The sequence below is a fragment of the Periplaneta americana genome, chromosome 12 (genome assembly GCF_040183065.1).
Source record: "Periplaneta americana isolate PAMFEO1 chromosome 12, P.americana_PAMFEO1_priV1, whole genome shotgun sequence".
NCBI classification, from domain to species: Eukaryota; Metazoa; Arthropoda; class Insecta; order Blattodea; family Blattidae; genus Periplaneta; species Periplaneta americana.
This window is the reverse complement of record NC_091128.1, coordinates 174,314,340-174,336,996: the sequence shown is the minus strand read 5'-3', so window position 1 is coordinate 174,336,996 and position 22,657 is coordinate 174,314,340. Positions and strand designations below refer to the sequence as shown.

The following is a 22,657-nucleotide window of genomic DNA, read 5'->3' as shown; positions in this document are numbered from 1 at the left end:
ACTAGCTTAGTACATCAATTGACATGGTTAGACTTTAAAAATGCGTTCTTATGCTGTTACCTTGCATTTACGTATACTGTGGTACAGACACGTTTCACCAAACAGCCACTCAACCAAACAACAGTACCAATCTACCTACCAAACCACCTACAGCCAACAAACTACCAGCCCACCAATCAACTAGCAATTCTGCCAGCCAACCAACCACCTACCAACTACACAACCACCAAACATCAAATCTACCAAGCAATGTTGCACCACATACTAACCACTAAAAATACTGTCAGCCACCAATCAACAATACAATCACCAAACAAATAATGAACAAATCATCCAACAATCAATAGAATACGTGAACACCATCCAACCAATAAATTAATCACCCATCAATTAATCCATGAACCAACAATAACTAATTCTTCTTCTTCTTTGGTTCTACAGCCGGGTTCCAGCCCTGACCGCCCCAACGATGCTTCTCCATGTCCTTCGATCTAACACCTTTGTTTTCCATCCTTTCACACCTGCTGCTATTATATCCTTCTCCATTTCATCCAGCCATCTTAGCTGAGGTCTCCCTACTTTTCTGGTGCCAAAAGGTATAGTGAGAGTCAATTTCTTGCAAGGATCATTTTCATCCTTCCTACAGATATGGCCCAGCCACCTGACTCTCCTATCTTTAATTTCTCTGCAAACATTTGGTTCTTTAAAAAGTTGGTATAATTCATAGTTATATCTTTTCCTCCAACTGCCCTCATCATTTACTGGTCCGTATATCGTCCTCAGAACCTTTCTTTCAAATATACTCAGACTACAATTGTCGGCACTGCCAACTGCCCAGGTTTCAGATCCATAAAGCAAGACTGGTCTACAATAACTAATTAGCTTAACAAATAACTAACCATCATTCAACCAACCACTGACAATATAGACAACTAATCAACCAGGTACTAACCAACCAGTCACTCTATCAAACAATTTATCAACCAATTATCAAATTAACCAAACAATCGACCTTAATCAACACACCAGACACGGGCAAACCAATGAACTAACCAGCGAAACCATTTTCCAACATAATAATTATCTATCAACCAGCCAAAACACTAAAACAAACGGTCCAACTAACATATAAACCAGTCAAACAACGAAATAACTACTCATTAAACAAACAAACCAGCCAATCAACTGCAGAGCCATTACACCAACCATTTACTCGCGCAACTAATCAACTAATCATCCAACCACATATTCAGCCAGTCAGCTACGTAACCAATTAAACAGTCTCTCGTCTTGGACGATCTTCTTGACTAACGGTTGACCAGGTCTCTCCGTGTTCAGCTTCAATTCTGTGCCGTAATGCTAATTTGACAAACTCGCGTTCCACACGCTGAGTGACATAATGCTGCGTGAAGGTTCAACAATCACGCGCGAGGTCGCACCTACCGCAACAAACAAATGACAGTCATTGTCTTAGCGATCCTTGCGTAGTTCCGTAAACGCCCGTGCTGGCGCTACAAATGCTAAATTTAACAATGCTTTCAGTGTCACTGAGATCACATCCGTCAATAAGGAAGAGGCGACCGTGGCCTATTTCAAGGTATTATAATGGGGAACGTGAGGAAAATCACTAAAGATGGGGTAAAATCGCTCAGTGTTAGATCATCTGATGACGCGAACAACTGCTGCTCATACTTTTTTTTACTTTATAGCTGGACGAAGTGAACAAAAATTAGTGAAACTTTAACTTACATTTTTTTTAAGGCAATACTCGTAAAACAGTAAACAAAAGTGAACAAAATACTGTACTTATAAATGTTCACTGGTAAGTGTTAATTAATTACTTACCAGTTTTTCCAGTCTCAACATAATCATATATATAAATCATAGAAATGGGAAAGTGGACTGAGCAAGTTTTGGGATAGCGCTCTTCAGTTTAATAGTTCTCAGTATTAGCAATTGAAGTATGTAATCTCTTTTATTTACGTTACCCATTATACGAAATGTGAATGAAAAGTACAACAATACTGCAATGATGCATAATATTGGTTTAGATATTTTCACGAAGGTACAAGTTCTCAACATCTCTGATATAAAATAGGAGCCTTTTTTCGCTGTCGCTCGGATGTTAAATTCTACATAATGGTCTTGTAACTATTTCAATGCTAGTGCACAAAAAAAAATATTAAACGATTTTTCGTGTAATAATATTCACTATATCACTGCTGTCACAACAACTCTTTCTCCATAGACCATGATATCAAACTACCCCTCATTACAATTTTGATGTTATTTCTTTATTAATTGTTTTATAGTGCTGCAGTACAAAAATAACGTCTGAAACATGTTTATAATCCTATACAGTTATTGTATTCAATTCAGGTTAACGCTAGAACATCACATTTAAGAAATCGTCAATTGTTATATTATAAAAAAAACCAAACACTTCAGCACGTAAAAATTCACCAGTGTCAAAAATGTGTTCAAATTTCAATTAAATATGTAAAACATGGGATCCAGATTTCAGCATTTCTTACATGAAATAAAAACATTTTCTTATTAATATACTGAAGGTAGTTGATTTTAAATAATATTGCTATCTATTTGTTACTCTGTAATTTGCCAATTACAGCTACATTTTACATTTTTGACTATGATATCTATACTTATCTATTTTTAATTTATTTTTATTTTTCATTTTTCATGTATATCTATATCTGTGTCTTTTATTTAGGTAGTATCTATTTGTCTGCTTTTTATGTTTAATTTTTAATTTGTATTTACACTTGTATCTTGCATTTGTATCTGTTTTATATCTTTTTTCATGTTATCTGTAATTCTATGTTTTAAACAAATATCTGTAATGTCTATTGTAGTTGGACCGTTGCTCTATTATATAAATAAATAAATAAATAAATAAATAAATAAATAAATAAATAAATATATAAATAAATAAATGAATAAATAAATAAATAAGTAAATAAATAAATGAATGAATAAATGAATAAATAAATAAATATATAAATAAATGAATAAATGAATACATAAATAAATAAGTAAATAAATAAATAAATAAATAAATAAATAAATAAATAAGTAAATGAATAAATAAATAAATAAATAAATAAATAACTGAATAAATGAATAAATGAATAAATAAATAAAAAATACATAAATAAATGAATAAATGAATAAATGAATAAATGAATAAATGAATAAATAAATAAATACATAAATACATAAATAAATAAATAAATAAGTAAATGAATAAATAAATAAATAAATATGTAAATAAATGAATAAATACATAAATAAATAATTAAATAAATAAGTGAATGAATAAATAAATAAATAAATAAATGAATAAAAACACAAATAAATAAATAAGTGAATAAGTAAATGAATAACTGAATAAATGAATAAATACATACATAAATAAATGAATAAATAAATAAATAAATACATAAATACACAAATAAATAAATGTAAATAAATAAATAAGTAAATGAATAAATGAATAAATAAATAAATAAGTAAATAAATGAATAAATATATAAATAAATAAGTAAATAAATAAGTAAATAAGTAAATAAATGAATAAGTGAATAAATGAATAAATAAATAAATGAATAAATAAATAAATAAATAACTGAATAAATGAATAAATAAATAAAAAATACATAAATAAATGAATAAATGAATAAATGATTAAATAAATAAATAAATACATAAATACATAAATAAATAAATATAAATAAATAAGTAAATAAATGAATAAATACATAAATAAATAAGTAAACAAATAAGTGAATGAGTAAATAAATGAATAAGTGAATAAATGAATAAATAAATAAATAAATAAATAAATGAATAAAGCACAAATAAATAAATAAATAAATAAATAAATAAATAAATAAATAAATAAATAAGTAAATGAATAACTGAATAAATGAATAAATAAATAAATACATAAATAAATAAATAAATACACAAATAAATAAATAAATACACAAATAAATAAATAAATATAAATAAATAAATAAGTAAATGAATAAATAAATAAATGAATAAATATATAAATAAATAAGTAAATAAATGAATAAGTGAATAAATGTATAAATAAATAAATGAATAAAAACACAAATAAATAAATAAATAAATAAGTAAATGAATAACTGAATAAATGAATAAATAAATAAATGAATAAGTGAATAAATGAATAAATAAATAAATGAATAAAAACACAAATAAATAAATAAATAAATGAATAAGTAAATGAATAACTGAATAAATGAATAAATAAATAAATACATAAATAAATGAATAAATAAATAAATAAATAAGTAAATAAATGAATAAATACATAAATAAATAAATAAGTAAATAAGTAAATAAATTAATAAGTGAATAAATGAATGAATAAATGAATAAAAACACAAATAAATAAATGAATAAATAAATAAATAAATTAATTAATTAATAAATAAATGAATGAATAAAACTAGGAAACTCTCTTCGCTCGTCTCCTAAACACCGACTCACTCAGTAAAGTACATTATAAGCTAGTTTCATAATAAATATACTATTGTGCCAAGGGGAGCTGTTAGGACTTTGGCAACGTTCACAAGAAAAAATAGAAACAATTCTGCAAAATATTTAACTTCTCCGAAACCTTTCTTACAGGGGGCTTGCTGCCCAGCTCATTTCAGTTACTCCTTCAGTCTATGCACTGAACAAAATTAAGAACTAGTTAGATCGATTTTAATTCCTTTCATTCATAGGTTTCTACCGAAGGGAGTTCTTTTACTGCAAACCGAGCGAGCACTCTCCAATTTGTATTATTTGCCGCCTTCCTCTTAGTCTCCGCATATGATTCATCTTGTCTTAATGTCGTCTATCATCATATATCTTCTTCTGCTCCTAACTTTTCTCCCGTTCACCATTCCTTCCAGCCTACTCTTCAGTAGGGAGTTTCCTCTTAGCCAATGACCCAGCCAATTATTTTTTCTCTTTCTTCACCCACTCACAGTCATCGCCATTTTGTCTTGCTAATTTCAAATAAAGAACTATTTTTTTTACTAAGAATTGCATTTCATGTGCATAATTTCGGATAAATTTACTCATAGCTTCCAATGGTTTATGAGAAATCCATGCATGCAGTCGTACGTAAGACAGACAAACGGAAAGCCCAAAACCATTTCTTCGCACACTTGAAAAATGTATTTATATCATAATCTCGAAATAGGTTTTCTGTAGCGCTACAATACTTTCGGTAATGAGAAAGTAAAAATAATATATCACGTCTGCAGTATTACTAAAGAAAAAAATCCCGAACAAGTTCTAGGGAACCGCCCATGAGCAGAAGATATACGATGGGTGGAGACGGCGTCACAAACAAGGTGCAACACGTGGTGGTAGATGAAGTTATATGTTTCGTACTAGTGAAATTGGGAACATGCACTGTGGCTCTCAAGTGACACGTCAGAGTCCCAGCTCTACAGCGCTATTATTCCATCCAGACGGCTCGTGTTCGATCCCCGGCCTGATCGTGATGGAATTTGTAGTGAGCAAAGCAAATGTTCGAGAGGAGTTTTCGCGGGGTAGGGCCTACTCCTCTTTACCTCAATAATTCCACCAACACGCTTCACTTCGCCCCTCATTTTATCTATTATCATCCGTTAAACTCAACAAAATCAGGGAGTTCATTCCTATACACAAGGGGAGTCCGCATAAGGGAAGGTCGCCAATTATGGCTCCCTTTTCATTTTTTGCATATAATCGAAAAATGAAAATTTTGTGAATTTTAAAAATTACTCATTATTTTATAAAGGGTGCGTCAGAAAGAACGGATGGATTTCAAACTATTGATACGCAGCGAGGGGGGGGATACAGTGAGGGGGACCACGACTGTTGGGTCAGCCATAGAATGCAGTTTCAGTTGAGAACTGATGTTGGTCTGACGTACAACGTGCTTTCATCGTAGAGACATTTTTGAAAAATGAAGAGTCTGTGATCGCCACTCAGGACTCATTTCGACATCGGATGTCACGCTAGGATTCCAATTCGGAATACAATTTTGCGGTGGGTGGCTTCATTTCGTACCACAGGTTCAACATTAAACCTGGACGAACACGGAGCGCGTGTACACCTGCAAATGTGGAGACAGACACTCAAAGATCAGTCCGCAAACATGCTATTGCACTGAGATTGTCCGAGGCTACGGTAAGATCTCGCGCCCTGCGACTTCTTTCTTTGGGACCATTTGAAGGCGTAAGTTTCTAAACATCGATCACATACACTGGACGAACTGAAGACGGCGATTCGTGAAGAAATCGCGGCAATCCCAACAGCTATGACTGTGAAAGTGATGGCGAACTTCAAAAAATGCCTCGATGCCTGTATTGAAAGCCAAGGACATCATATGGATGATGTTGTTTTCGATAAATAAACTGCATGTATTGGTGAATCTGTTGACAACAATACATTTTTGATTTGATGAATCCTTACAATTTTCTTGCCATGTAAAATCCATCCGTTCTTTCTGACGCACCCTGTACATTAATTCCAGTATTATAGAAAAGTAAAATTATATTTCTTAATTTGTGTAAAGTAGCAAATTAAGCAAAGTTTTTGTAATCACTACAATTTCCGTCGCGAATGAAGTTAAGTGAAGAGAGAAAATTCACAATGTCCAGACACATGAAGCTCTATTGGGAGCGCACGTACAAGCACAGCCTAGTATATACAGTCACGAAGCTCAATACGTAATAAATATGCATCCATAGAGAGTTGCTAACAACTAGGATCGCTAATATCGCCTCATTACAGACAATGCGAAATAATACCGGCACAGTCTATTGTTCCTAGTACCCTCACAACTCAAGCTTCGTGACTGTATCTAGGGGAAACTCGGCTAATTCCGCAGTAGTGCATATATGATTTTACTGCGGCTTTACAATAGCGTGAACTAAGTTTTGAGAGGCTGTCAACAGGAGGCATGTCCTCTGCAGTGCTATAGAAAAAAATCAAGTATATTGGTCGACACCTCTGTCGGCAATACAGTGAAACATCGAAAGTTGGCTGTTTTTCGTGTTTTGCTACACAGCTGTGAAGAAAGTGAGCATTGTTACATATATATTGTTCCTTTTATGTTACTTTCATAACGTATTTCATAATTATTTACTACTGCGGAATTAGCCAAGTCCTATTGCGGATTTGCCAGAGTTGTTCTTTTTCAACTGTAATGTATGTACAACAGTGGCGGCTTCTCAAGGGGTTGCAGGTTTGTAAACCCCCCAGTAATGTTCCTAATCTCCCGGCTTTGTTACTATTAAAAAGATGTTTTTTTTTTTTTTTTTTTACAATTTCATTCATGACTATCTGCAGCTGGCGTCTTGTTTTGTACGTCTGTAGGAGCCTCCGAGCCTCTTGGTTTGCAAAGATGTTGAAAACCTATGGAAGGTAGTTTATGGAGATGTTCGGCTAATGCGGGGACAGGGGGCTAGAGGCGTGGTCTACTGTTTTCCTCATTGAGAACGGTTTGTCTCACTCCCTGGAATGGACACCGACGTCAGTGCAGAAGAAACTAAATTCAGTGGGAAAGTATCTGTTTCAACTAGACATTTGTCCGAAGTAATAAGCATGAGAAATGTATTCATTCGGCTTGTGCAATGAACAGTCGCATATTTCGCATATTAATTTCTCAATCTACATGCACACAAACGGCACAATACATAAAGAAGCTTGTATTTTGCTTTAAAGTTCTAAGAGTTGTCGTTCTAACAATAAGTGCTGCTATCTCTCGACAGCCTACGAAAGCTGCATTTGAATTTTATGAACGAAAATGTTGCACTTGGTACTCGGTAGCATTCTGATGACGATTCTGTACTCAAATGTTTTTCATGAGGGTAAATCGCAATATACAGAGCTCCGCCCACGACCCCTTTCACTTTTGGACTGTCTGTATAAATAGGTATGCTTGTATTCAGTCATTTTATTTATTAATTGCATATAAATAAGCCTTATATGTATACGCCCTCAGGTATACACGGTTTTAAACTTTAAAGTAAAGTATGTTTAACTCCTCTTCGATATCCATTGTGCACCACCATATTTTCAAACCACCAGCCGCCACTGATGTACAACTAAATATATTTGCATTTTAATAGGTATCTTTATCTCATTTGGTAATGAAAGGTTTCGTCCATGTCTACATACCTTAATAATATTTTTCAATAAACATTTTGATAAAAATATGATAGATTTACTTCTTAATATTGCGGAATTAGCCGAGTCTCCCCTACTAGACTGTGGTATAAGCGTGTAAACAGCGGGTAGCAAACGATAGCAACTATAGCAACCGACATGTTTACTCTCAATACATACAAGATGGTTACCCCTAAGAGTGCTAGCACAGCGAAGATATACCGGGTTTTCTGGGTATCTGGAAAGAAGGTATATTGATTGTCACTTCTGACGTTCATTTTATCAGTAATTCTATCAGACACGTATTCATACATAAAAATTGAGGCTGTCTCTCCGATACAGTCTACTCCGATTTTGTTACTTCATCATTCCACCAACAATCTCCTAATTACTCTTTCATTAACACCTCTATGAAAAATATAATAATAATAATAATAATAATAATAATAATAATAATAATGATTTATTTTAGCTGGCAGAGTTAAGGCCGTAAGGCCTTCTCTTCCACACAACCAGCAAAAAGTGTATATACATATGCATGAACTTACAAAGAATTCAACAATTTGATTTAGATGAGAGTTACATGTATACAAGAGTTATTTACGAATTAAACAACAAAATACTATGAACTATTAATTAAACACTGAAATAAACTGGGTAGCAGAATTAAACTAAAATACATAGAATGTTAATATATTTCAAATTATATTAGATAATAGAAAGAGATTATTATGAGACAATTTTGAAAATGCAGCACAATCAGGATGATGTCTAAAGAAAAAAAGCAACAGTGTAGTCAGTAATATTTTAAATCAGTATGATTGGAGTGAAATGCTAATAAGGTTATCTTTTAAGCTGTTCTTAAAGGTGTTTGTTGTCTTGCAGCCCCTAATACTTTGTGACAAGGAATTCCATTGACGCGAGGTGGATATTGTAAAAGATGAGGAATAACAAGATGTTCTATGAAGAGGTATATTTAGCGTGCCACAGATAAGTGATCTGGTATTTACGTCGTGGTTAGAGTATAGATAAGAGAAACGATATAGGGTAGTACTTGTGTTTGCGTGGCGTCGAATCGATCGTCTGCAGTAGTGAATGTTCCTGGGCAGTCTGTTTAAAGGCTGTTTACGTTGCAGGCGACGCAGCTGGACTCGCGGTCCCCGCTGCTGGACCTGAGCGGTGGCGGCCTGGACCGCCTGCCCGAGTCGCTGGGCGCGCTGCCCCACGTGGAGGAGCTGCACCTGGGCCGCAACCGCCTGCACTGCGCGCCCGACCTGGGGATGCTGGCCTGCCTGCCGCGCCTGCGGGCGCTCCACCTGGGCGCCAACTCGCTGCGGGAGTTGCCCACGACGCTCCTGAAGCTGTCGCAGCTCTCGCACCTCGACCTGTCCGACAACTGCCTGGCCGAGCTGCCCGACGCCATCGCCGCCCTCTGCAGGTACTTCGCCATCATCAGTTCATTATCATCGCCGTCATCAATATCACCAATAGTGCCAAAATCATAATGATCACCACTATTAACCACTGTCGTCTTCATCACCTTAAACAAATATCGATGGCTAAGAAGTGTTTTTAGTTGATTTAACGACGCTATATATACTTACTTACAAATGGCTTTTAAGGAACCCGAAGGTTCATTGCCGCCCTCACATAAGCCCGCCATCGGTACCTATCCTGTGCAAGATTAAACCAGTCTCTATCATCATATCCCACCTCCCTCAAATCCATTTTAATATTATCTTCCCATCTACGTCTCAGCCTCCCTAAAGGTCTTTTTCCCTCCGGTCTCCCAACTAACACTCTATATGCATTTCTGGTTTCGCCCATACGTGCTACATGCCCTGCCCATCTCAAACGTCTGGATTTAATGTTCCTAATTATGTCAGGTGAAGAATACAATGCGTGCAGTTCTGTGTTGTGTAACTTTCTCCATTCTCCTGTAACTTCATCCCGCTTAGCACGCTATATATACTAGTCGGTTACTTTAACGTCGACGTGATTGGTGATAGCGAGACAGTATTTGGCGAGATCAGGCCGAGAATTCACCATGATTAGCTGACATTCGCTTTACCTTTGGGGAAAACCTCGGGAAAAACCCAACCTGGTAATCAGTCCAAATGGGAATCGAATCCACGCCTGAGAGCAACTCCGGATCGGCAGACAAGCGCCTCAACTGACTGAACTTAAAGAAGTGTTACCTCGTATCTACAAAAATGGTCATTTAGTTTCACTACATTAATTATTATTATTATTATTGTTATTATTATTATTACGTTCACAAAATTGGAAAGTTAACTACTCCCTCTGTCCCATAATAATTGTCCGGTACGCCGAAATGGTATTACAGTAATTACAGACGACGGGGCAAACGAGAAGTGCACGCATGAGGAGAAGCACAGTAGATCAGTGCACAAGGTTATGCAGAGCAATGACGTGATCTTATCGAGACAAGCAACACACACCACCCAGAAGATTACTGAAAGTGGGTATTGCTTTGCAACTCACCGTTGTGGCACTGTGTACAAACCAGTGTAGCAAAGCAAGCTGGAAATCGTTAGTAGAGCATACTCCTGCAGTGAGTACGTACGTTTGAACAGACTTGGACATCCTGGGAACACAACTGGCGGTAGTGAGTGACAGGGGTAGCAAGAACCTTACAGACAGTGAACGGAGGGGGTATAGGAGTTTTTGTTGAAAAACACTACGGCTGACGTAGTGAAGAAAGGTGCCATAACAGGTGCGGCCGAGAAATTTCATTTCAGTAAAAGAACAGCACGCTGCATTTGGCAACGGGGGCGGCAATCTTTGGAAAGTGGATCCATGCTCATCACCAAATTAATTCCAGCAATAAATACAAAATGGCCTCCTGGACCGCGCACAGGGAGAATTCTGGTGTCAGTTCAGCAGGACAATGCGCTCCCAATGACCGCACCTGGATGGACGCTGCAGCAACCAGTGGAATCACTTTGGAACTCTTGTGCCAACCGCCAAACAGTCCGTATATGAATGTTTTAGATCTGAGGTACTTCCGGGCAATTCAGTCTCTCCAGCATCAGGCAGCTCCACAAACTATTGATGAGTTGATCGCCACCATTGAAACAGCTTTCTCTCAGCTGACACGCGACAAGCTCAACAACGTCTTCCTCACTTTGTAGTTCAATCTTATTCAACTAATGAAAGTCAATGACGGGAACAACAAGATTCCCCATATGCAGAAGGGGCACTTGGACCATCTCAACGTCCTGCCATCTCGCTTGGAGTGTCCTCGGAACATTTACGACGAGGCTACAGTAGCACTGCAGCAGTAGGTCTGTGGTTCTAGGCAAGCTGTTAGAATGACAACCTTCCCGGTCTAACAGGCAGTTCTTTCGTCTTTACTCGTAGGAGAATGTTTTTCTTCGTTTCACTTCTTGGTCAATTTGTACTATTCCTGGAGTTAATAAAGTTGCACTCCTAGGAGTATTTATTTTGGCTCAATGACTAGCCAATTTGTACTGATCCTGGAGTCATAAAGTTGTACGACTAGTATTCATGTTTTTTTTTTTCTTTTTGGTTCAAAGATAGGCCAATTTATACATATCCTGGACTAATAATTTTTTTCTTTTGCTAATTGAGTGACAATTTTGTACTGATTCTGGAGTAATACAGTTGTATTACTCATTCATGTGTTTCATTTTGCTCCTATGTAAACGCCAGTGTAAAATTATGGATATCGGACAATTATTATGGGACAAGAAATAAAAGCGTACCGGACAATTATTATGGGACAGAGGGAGTAATATTTTCTCTTTGAAGATGCATACGTATATAAAAACTATTATTCTTTTTATTATTATTACTACTACAATTACGTTCACAAAATTGGAGAGTTAACTAATATTTTCTCTTTGAAGAAGCATACGTATAGCCTATAAAAACTATTATTATCATTATTATTATTATGTTATTATTATTATTATTATTATTATTATTATTATTATTACGTTCACAAAATTGGGAAGTTAACTAATATTTTCTCTTTGAAGAAGCATACGCATATAAATACTATTATTATTATTATTATTATTAATATTACATTCACAAAATTGAAACGTTAACTAATATTTTCTCTTTGAAGAGACACACGTAGCTATACAAAAAAACTGTCTCTTCTGAGAAAAAATAATTTTCAAAACTTTTTTTCATTCACCTACAAATTTACAGATACGAGCTATCACTTCTCAGCCATCGATATGTAGATTTGAAGGCCTCCAACTCAATGTACAACGTTCGAGAGACTATTGAAATTATAAGCGAATGTTAAAGCCACTAGTGGCAAAATTCAGAACTACGGTACTACATCTCGTTACACATTCCTACATGTATCCATTATACCAACATTATTCATAATTCATTCATAGTTTTCTGCCCAAGGAAGGTTTTTCACTGCAAACCCAGCTCATCATGCCATGGTCACACTTTTGCTTGAGAAAGATAATTGCAGTAGCTTCCTGTTGCTTTCCGCACACCACTCTCTCTTTCACATCTTGAAAGATCCCAGTGGCCCCAGCGTAGAGGTCAGGAAGATGGATTTGACTAATTAGGTCCACCTGACTTCACCAAAATTCATCGCAAGAGTTAAATATCAGTTCTATCAGGGCTTTTACCCATCAGAGACGGGGAAATCTCAATAGTCTTATGCCCTATTATTATTATTATTATTATTATTAAGTTATTCTTATTATCATCATTATTTATGATGTCCATTATCACCCTTACTGATCAAGTAATTATTGAATGAATAGATTTTATTAGGAAAGTTTATAAAACTGATTTAACAGCTCTTATTCGCCGACGATCAAATAATATTAGCTGCATCAGAAGTCAGTCTCCAGGAATTAGTTTATGAGCTACAAAAGCATATCTTCAACAAAAACTAAAATTTTAGTTTTCCAGGGTAAAACTCATTTTCATTAGTTATTATTATCAATATCATTATTTATGTTCATTATCAATATTATTTATTATCATTATATTTATTATCTATTATCATTATCATTATTATTTATTTTCATCAACATTATTTATTTTTATCATTATCATTATTTATTATCATTATCATTATTTATTTTCATTATCATTATTTTCATTACCAATATTATTTATTACCATTATCATTATTTATTTCAATTATCAATATTATTTATTATCATTATCATTATTTACTTTCATTATCAATATTATTTATTATCATTATCATTATTTACTTTCATTATCAATATTTATTATAATTATCATTATTATATATTTTCATCATTATTATTCATTGCCATTATCATTATTTATTTTCTTCATCAATATTATTTACTATCATTATCAATAATATTTTTATCATCATTATTATTTATTACCATTATCATTATTATTTATTACCATTATCATTATTATTTATTACCATTATTTTCATTATCAATATTATTTATTATCATTATTACTTATTTTCATTATCATTATTTATTACCATTATTTATTTTCATTATCATTATTATTTATTATCATTATCATTATTTATTATCATGATGATGATGATGATTATTATTATTATTATTACTGTATTATTATTGATTTAATTCAATTCCTTAAACGGAGCAGTCTCCTTTGCAAACCGTAATTATGCCCTATAATTCATTAGACATCCCACTTCTTTTTCTCACCATTCTCTGAAAACATAAAATATTGAGCAGCATATAAGAAAGCCGGAATATTCAGTACTCTGCAATGTTTATGACAATGTCTGCTCTCACTTTCTTTGAATGAGTTCGTTGCTCCTTTGCTTATAAATTAATCTCTCCTCACGACCTATTATTTAGCCTTTATGACAAACATGCATTTAACAGCCTGCTTTCATATTACAGTCATTTCTGCTTGTATTTTATTATACATTATTATAAATTAGATCGTCTCATAAGTAATGCCGGTTTATTAAGTTTCATGTTTTGTAAGTTTTAATGGTTTTCCTTGGTTGAGCAATGCAATTTACAGGACGCTATGGTTGATATTGCGTATTGTGACCATGTCGCCAATTGTTAAGACAAAAAATATAAAATGGAGGTGATAAAGTGTGAGATTAGAGTCCTTCTAAAGCGCTACTGGAAACGAGATAAAGCTGCTGCCGCGGCGCGAAGAATCTGTGAAGTCGATGGTGAAGGTTTCATTAGTAAGTACCTATGTAGCACAACGATCATTCCAGGATTTCAATAATGGAGACGGAGACATTAAAGATTTACAATGTCCTGGAAGACCTCAGAAATGGAATACTGAGAATACATATATTATTTAATACTTAATGTATTTTGTTGCGGATGGATGATTTATTTGTGTAAAGATTATTCTTGTAGTTAATATTATAATTATTACATATTTAATGTCAGAAAGTAGTTTATTTAAAATATTAGTTTTGGAAATTAATGAAAAGATAATATCCTTTTTCTTAAGTGTTAAAAGGTATTCCTTATTTTTGGTTTACAAGACCAATATTTTCAGAATTTTGGAAGAAAATCCACAAAAAATATAGCTACTCGTAGGTCGTCAGAAGAACTTGATGCTTCAAAAGATACAATATGAGTATATCGCCACATTAAAACGCTTAAAAAAATCATACAGAAGTTGTGGGTGTATACTTCATGAATTGACACTTGAACAGACTCAACGCAGATTGGATATCTGTTGTCAGCTTATCGCTGTTGTCACTCCCCTATCCGTACAGTAAAAACCGTAACAAAACACCATAACGAATCTTTCCCTAATATCAGATTCAAACCCACAACCCTGCGTTCCACGTGGCCACACGGCCGACTGATTACACTTCCTTCCTCTTTAATTCATCTCCTTATAATGAGCGTGTTGCGTTAAGAAACGAATAACAGCTACAATGTAGCATACAACATGCGCTTCCCTTGAGTTGAATGTAGCCCTAATAACGGAGATGTTGACAGGAATAACAGACGTTAATAATTAAGAACGAGTTACTGATAATTAAAACCAAGGTTGTTGAGATTTGGCTAGTAGTACGCTGATTCTGACACTCGAAGGATTTCCTTCACCTGCAGTGTTAAAGCATAGTTTACATTGTAGAGAAAACGGCATAGCAACATGCCCAAGTGACCCATCTTAAGGCGGATTTACATTGGTAGAGTAAATGTATACTAAAACCAGTTTAAGGGAAGAGGAGGGTTAAATTTAATTTTTTTCTAATTAATAGACAATTTTCTTTTCTTTTTTTTTTATAAAATATCATTGCTGCAACAACTTAAATTCGAGATCAGTATTTGAAAAAAAAGAAAAACTTTGGGACCCAAATAAAAAAAATTCAGGCTACAGTAATTCACTAAAATGGATATATCTCAGCCATTTTTAAAGACAATTTAAACATGTCTGTAATATTTTAGTCTTAAAAGCAAGTTATTTATAATGTTTGTAGCGCCATTTTCATATTAGCTTTGAATATTTTAAGATAAACAATTACATTTTAAGAATTAATTTTAGAGCTACCTTTATAGAAATAAGGAAGCACATTTTTCAAATGCAGCATAGGAATATTTCGTAATAGTCTAAAGCAGTCTTGTCAAGGTCACTGGCCACTACGAGAGGGTTGTGACTTGCGTGCCAATTGTAGCAACTGTCTCCTATAAAAATAACCTACTACGAACTACAACCTTGATATGCTTACATATGTTAAAGCGTTTTTACGGTAGATACTAAATTTATGATACTATACGTAAAATCCAGAACTCTGTGTACAGTATGTTCGTACTAAAATAGCGGTTTACTGCGAAACTGCAATATTAAACATTCTTATTGTAAAGTATCTAATTAGTACTACATAATATATTATTTCCCTTTTCTAATGTAATGAATAATGCATTCTAAACTACTGATATTTTTAATATTTTGAAGGATGGAAAACAGGTTCATAAACATTCGATTTTTGAAATCACTGAAATTACATTAGCTCACACTTCAAATACTTCGTAAGTATAATTGTACAGCACGTAAATGCGCTTGAAAACTAAAGGAGAAAAAATTAAATTAAAAAAACTTTCGGTATTCATAAATTATCAAGTTTGTACTTTTTGTTTCACTAGAAAACTATACTATATAATATTATAATAATGATACACTTAATAAAATAAGTAATCTCAATCAAAAATAAAACATAAAAACAAAAAACAACAAAAAAACTTGCAAATCAAGATTTCAGGTATAACTCCCTGCAAAATTGATTTGAATAATTTCGAGGGAAAAATTGTTCCGGAGCCGGGCATCGAACCCGGGACCTTTGGTTTAACGTACCAACGCTCTACCACTGAGCTACCCGGGAACTCTAACCGACACCGATCCAATTTTTCCCTCTATATCCACAGACCTCAAAGTGGGCTGACAACCGTCAAGCAACCAACTTCGAGTGCACACTAACTCCCGGGTAGCTCAGTGGTACAGCGTTGGTACGTTAAACCCAAGGTCCCGGGTTCGATACCCGGCTCCGGAACAATTTTTCCCTCGAAATTATTCAACTTTACAGGGTGTTATACCTGAAATCTTGATTTGCATAATACATGTCACTGTTCGTTAACAGAAATATCACAATTTAAGTCACACGGAGTTAATGTGCACTCGAAGTTGGTTGCTTGACGGTTGTCAGCCCACTTTGAGGTCTGTGGATATAGAGGAAAAATTGGGTCGGTGTCGGTTAGAGTTCCCGGGTAGCTCAGTGGTAGAGCGTTGGTACGTTAAACCAAAGGTCCCGGGTTCGATACCCGGCTCCGGAACAATTTTTCCCTCGAAATTATTCAACTTTACAGGGAGTTATACCTGAAATCTTGATTTGCATAATACACGTCACTGTTCGTTAACAGAAAACCACAATTTAAGTCACACAGAGTTAGTGTGCACTCGAAGTTGGTTGCTTGACGGTTGTCAGCCCACTTTGAGGTCTGTGGATATAGAGGGAAAAATTGGATCGGTGTCGGTTAGAGTTCCCGGGTAGCTCAGTGGTAGAGCGTTGGTACGTTAAACCAAAGGTCCCGGGTTCGATACCCGGCTCCGGAACAATTTTTCCCTCGAAATTATTCAACTTTACAGGGAGTTATACCTGAAATCTTGATTTGCATAATACACGTCACTGTTCGTTAACAGAAAACCACAATTTAAGTCACACAGAGTTAGTGTGCACTCGAAGTTGGTTGCTTGACGGTTGTCAGCCCACTTTGAGGTCTGTGGATATAGAGGGAAAAATTGGATCGGTGTCGGTTAGAGTTCCCGGGTAGCTCAGTGGTAGAGCGTTGGTACGTTAAACCAAAGGTCCCGGGTTCGATACCCGGCTCCGGAACAATTTTTCCCTCGAAATTATTCAAATCAACTTTACAGGGAGTTATACCTGAAATCTTGATTTGCATAATACACGTCACTGTTCGTTAACAGAAAACCACAATTTAAGTCACACAGAGTTAGTGTGCACTCGAAGTTGGTTGCTTGACGGTTGTCAGCCCACTTTGAGGTCTGTGGATATAGAGGGAAAAATTGGATCGGTGTCGGTTAGAGTTCCCGGGTAGCTCAGTGGTAGAGCGTTGGTACGTTAAACCAAAGGTCCCGGGTTCGATACCCGGCTCCGGAACAATTTTTCCCTCGAAATTATTCAAATCAACTTTACAGGGAGTTATACCTGAAATCTTGATTTGCATAATACACGTCACTGTTCGTTAACAGAAAACCACAATTTAAGTCACACAGAGTTAGTGTGCACTCGAAGTTGGTTGCTTGACGGTTGTCAGCCCACTTTGAGGTCTGTGGATATAGAGGGAAGAATTGGATCGGTGTCGGTTAGAGTTCCCGGGTAGCTCAGTGGTAGAGCGTTGGTACGTTAAACCAAAGGTCCCGGGTTCGATACCCGGCTCCGGAACAATTTTTCCGTCGAAATTAAACAAAAAAACTTTTACATTTTCTGAAACTGAATACAACCAATGCTTTTAGTACGTTTACTATGACAAGAAACTAGAAACTTAAATTCGAGCAATCGAATTCTCAGATGAGCTGTCAACCAACTGGTCACTGTAGAAGAGTTGAACCATGACTATGGCAAATGCCATGCATTGCTCACTTTGACATGATGGTCTAAAGCAGCGATGTCAGACAGAGACTAAACGGAGCGGAGCGCTCCACTAGACTGGTTGCGTGCTCCGATCTAGCTCCACAACTGGTTTTGGAGCTTACAACTCTGACACCACTGGTCTAAAGAATACGCGTACCAAATATCATATATGGAAAAATTAATAGTACCGAAGATATAGACTATAGCTTTCTGTAAGGAATAAAGAAAAAAGATATGATTATGGGAAATTACAATCAAAGTTTAGTAGTATTAATAATTATATATAATAAATAAATAAATTTTCAGTCATATACACTTTTCAGTTTGTGAGGTCAGATAATCTGTTACATCACAATATTTAATACAAAGTCACTGATATTTTCGACTTTAAAAAGTCATCATCAGGTGCATGAGAAGCAAACAATTTTAAATTAGGTGATAGTTGATCTAACAATTAATAATATAGTGAGTAATGCACATGCTGGCATTTACAAGTTTGTAAGTTTCGTGCCTCTTGAGTAAACTGTACATGGTAAAGCTGAACACTGATGCTAGATTCTCGTGTGTATATAAGACAAGGAGAAGGCACAGCATGATATTAACTTTATACAATTAAAGGCTAAGACGTATTCTCATTAGGTCGTATCATTAAAATTAATATTAACTATGTTAAAATGTTATATGTAATGTATAAATTTAAAAGGGATGGAAAAAGCTGTGATGCAAATGCTGTTGGTAGGAGAGCACGCAGTCTAATTCGTCGTGGTGAATGCCATATTTGTCTGAAAATATTTAAGTTAATAGCTTATTATTAATTTTGAAAGGTTGTGAGCTGATTCAGCGTTTTTTAAAAAAGTTTATTATATTTATACTTACATAGTTGTTCAGTTGTTTACGTCCAGACAAGGAGGCGTGTTTCACCCGACGTTACATGTTTTAGACTGAGTGATGATGTATGGACGGATAAAAAAAAAGTTTAGTAGGCTATAATTCAAAACCCTGTGCACCAGAGCTTTAAAAATGACGTCACAGCAGCCGACAAGTTCATAAATGATTATTAAATTTTATGTCATATGTTTTCACATATCAAAGAGTATTTCAAAAGAAAAGAATATTGAAATTTTACTGTTTTTTTTTCACCATATTTAACCATTCTCTCTCCTTACTTGCAGAAAAACGTTTTAAGAACTTGCGCAATTGCAATGTTATAAGAAATGAATAAAGTTTCGCAAGACCGTGTTGAGAGGAAAAGATATGGATGAAAGGATAAAAAGTAGAGAGAGCCAGCAATAGAGCACAAGAAAAGAATATAGGATGTATGATGCAAGACTTACACAGTGTTCAAAGTGGTGCGCAACTTTTATGACTCTGAGCTGCTTGGACGTACGTATCAACTCTATTTTCAAGACACGTACGAGAGGAGTTCGTTGCTAGGATACAATAGATAAGTTCTGACACAAACAATGGGTGGTATGCACGAGGTTGTAGTAGATGCTATTGCTAAGGTTTTCGTAGTATATACACAGTGTGTAAAAAAAGGCACAACATTAGAAATACTCTATGTTCGAAAATACATAACATTAATTTATAATGAATACACTGTTGGAAAGAGTAGACTTTAAAGATTAGCAGGACTTTTTATTATGTTTTTTGAGGCTCAGTTAAAATCTTATGGAGGTCAATACACAATGATGAGAAAAAATGTGGTTTTTGAAGACAATTTATTACTTCAAAATGCAGAAACTGAATATTGGTAAAATTAATAATAATTAATGATCTTTAAAGTAATCAAAATTAAAAATGAAGCTCTATGTGACCGCCATTTGCCCGCACAATCATTTGTAGGCGTCTTCTCCATTGTCCAATAGCACTGGATATGGGAACGTCCACCGTCAGTAGTGTGACACAATTTTTATTATTGTATGAAATTTAGCAAGTTATTTCTTATTAATCTCATTTACCAAATGTATGTATATACTCTTTGAGAACGTGCAAAGTCATGTACAAAATTTTGTTAACAACAGTCAAACTTAATTAATCCTACCTCAATTTTTTTACACGTCAGTAGTGTGACAATATTTAGACTGATTGAAGTAGTAGAAAACAATTTGATATGTTACTGCAAAACTGAAAATGGACTAATTACAGTGATTGGTGACACAAATATGAGTCTTTAAATGTATCTTGCATAATGTTTTGTTTAATTAACTACAACTATTTTAATTATAAAAAGTATTTTAGAATATAATGTGCGTCAGTAGTGTGCCTTCCAATTGCATTTTCCATTTGACTAGTGGCTTGTGCAGCAAATACTGCTGCAAACTAAGCTCATTAGACGTTAAAATAAAAATTTTTCAGATTTATTTTCAATGAAGACTACTTGTCTTTTTGATAGTTATTTACTTCCATAATAATGAAACATACTCCCTCTGAATGGATTTTTTTTATGCCAAATACTTTTTCTTGAACCTATCCAACTTCAGTTTTTGAGTTTCAACGCGAAAACGCAAGTATCAATGTCAGGACGATAGCAGTAGCTATTTCAGGTCATTGTGCATTGTAGGCAAAAGTTAAAAAAATGTCAGGTTTGCTAAGCTTTCGAACAATAGCATTTTCGTATAGCTGCTGCATGTAGAACTTGAAATGTAGGGCGTAAAATCATTTTATCCTACTAAGAGATCTTGCTGAAATGATCTGGAGACTACAAAAATTTCTAGGCCTCTTATTTTATCAGTAAGTAATACCTTTTTATCTTTCCTTAGGAACTGTAATTTTTGCCAATACTGAAGACAATGACACATATCAATATCTACACTACACCGCCATTAAGTATATGAAAAAGACCCAACGTCAGTGGGTTAATAAGTATACAAATATTTGATTTTTAATAACAATATTATTATCTTACTTAAGTTTTGTAGTTATATATAGCAGCCACTCAGTAAATTATAGAAATGAAGATCTAAATTAAGATATTCTCTACATTTACTTACATAACCACAAAACGTTTCACTTTCATGTCATCAATATAGCATCAATATTAGGTACAATTAATGAAAAATAGATGCATCATGATATTAACTACCGGTATAATAATATTTAATTTCTAATGGTAATAATGTCATCAAACCACCTGAAGTTTCGTAGATTTGAATATCAAATACACAGCTGTACTCAGAAAATTATACACTGCATAATCAGTTTTTAATAACAAATTGAATTGAGCTCTAAATATGTCGGCAATCCTGCAGGTCATGGCCTTCGTGTAATAGCCTATTGTTTATTGTAGTGTGTGTTTTGTTCTGAAATTCAATCAAGTCGGCCGTGAATGCAATTAATTAGTTCTCAAAATTGACGAAACATGGATTTTGAAAAATAGGAAAATGATGTAGGAAAATTGACATTTCACTGAAAACTACTACTTTTCCGAAAAACTTTGGGTTCCAAGCTTCAAAATGAGGGGTCATTTATTAAAATCCGTTCAGCCGTTTTCCCGTAATTTCCATTACCAGTTCAAATTATATATATAGATGTGCAAGACAAGTGTTCTTACAACCAGGGACACACTCTTCTTTACTTGTGATGAACTGGACGCTTTCTCCACCTCTTACGGACTTCAGGGCGAAGATACTCTTCCAATTCACTGGAGTTATGCGGAAAGTATTTATATTTGATCTTATAGGCTGACATAGCAATAACATGTTGAATTTTTTGCGTCCTCGTAATAGGTAGGGTATTTTCCCAAGCTTTACCCAGTTTCTGCGTCACAGAATTTATTTCCTCACTCTTAACATGAAGCACATTTACTTTGAGTGAGCTACAGGCTCGAGCAAATGTTTCAGCATCTCGCACGGTTACCTTTCTGGCTCTAACCAAGTTCCAAACCTTTCGTTTCACTACAGCACCAATACCATTAACAGCACCTTTGCCATGCGATGTGGCAAAGAATGTCCAAGTCAGATTGGACAGAATGAACTGTTCTTTGAGAAGAGTAATGTTTGAAAAATTATATTTGGACTTGAGTTGTCCAGCACACCCATCAGGAAATATGTTAACATTCTTCATCGCTTCATTTTTCTTTTGATGGTCACAGACAGGTATTTGTATGAAGTCTTTAATAGATGCTCCATATCCTGGCAGGACACCTGAAATCTTCTCATGAAGATTAGAGAAATTCTCATGATAGCGGCATACACACATTATGTGGCATATCCCTGTATGGTTTCACATGTGGAGGGCGCAAAGAGGCAAACTTGCTACGACCAACTTTCTTGTTTGGATATTTCTGCAGAAAAGATTATGGACTTCCCTAATGGGATAGAGAAGGTT

General features: G+C 34.6%; 1 protein-coding gene across 2 annotated transcripts in view; it reads left to right on the top strand.

Moving 5' to 3' along the window:
• Phlpp (PH domain leucine-rich repeat protein phosphatase) overlaps positions 1 to 22,657 on the top strand; it is a 142,985-nt gene that overhangs the window by 51,063 nt on the left and 69,265 nt on the right. For both annotated transcript variants that reach the window (XM_069842612.1, XM_069842613.1), the window contains one exon: positions 9,339 to 9,640. In XM_069842612.1, the coding sequence (XP_069698713.1) occupies positions 9,339 to 9,640 (302 nt within the window). The remainder of the gene's footprint in view (positions 1 to 9,338; positions 9,641 to 22,657) is intronic.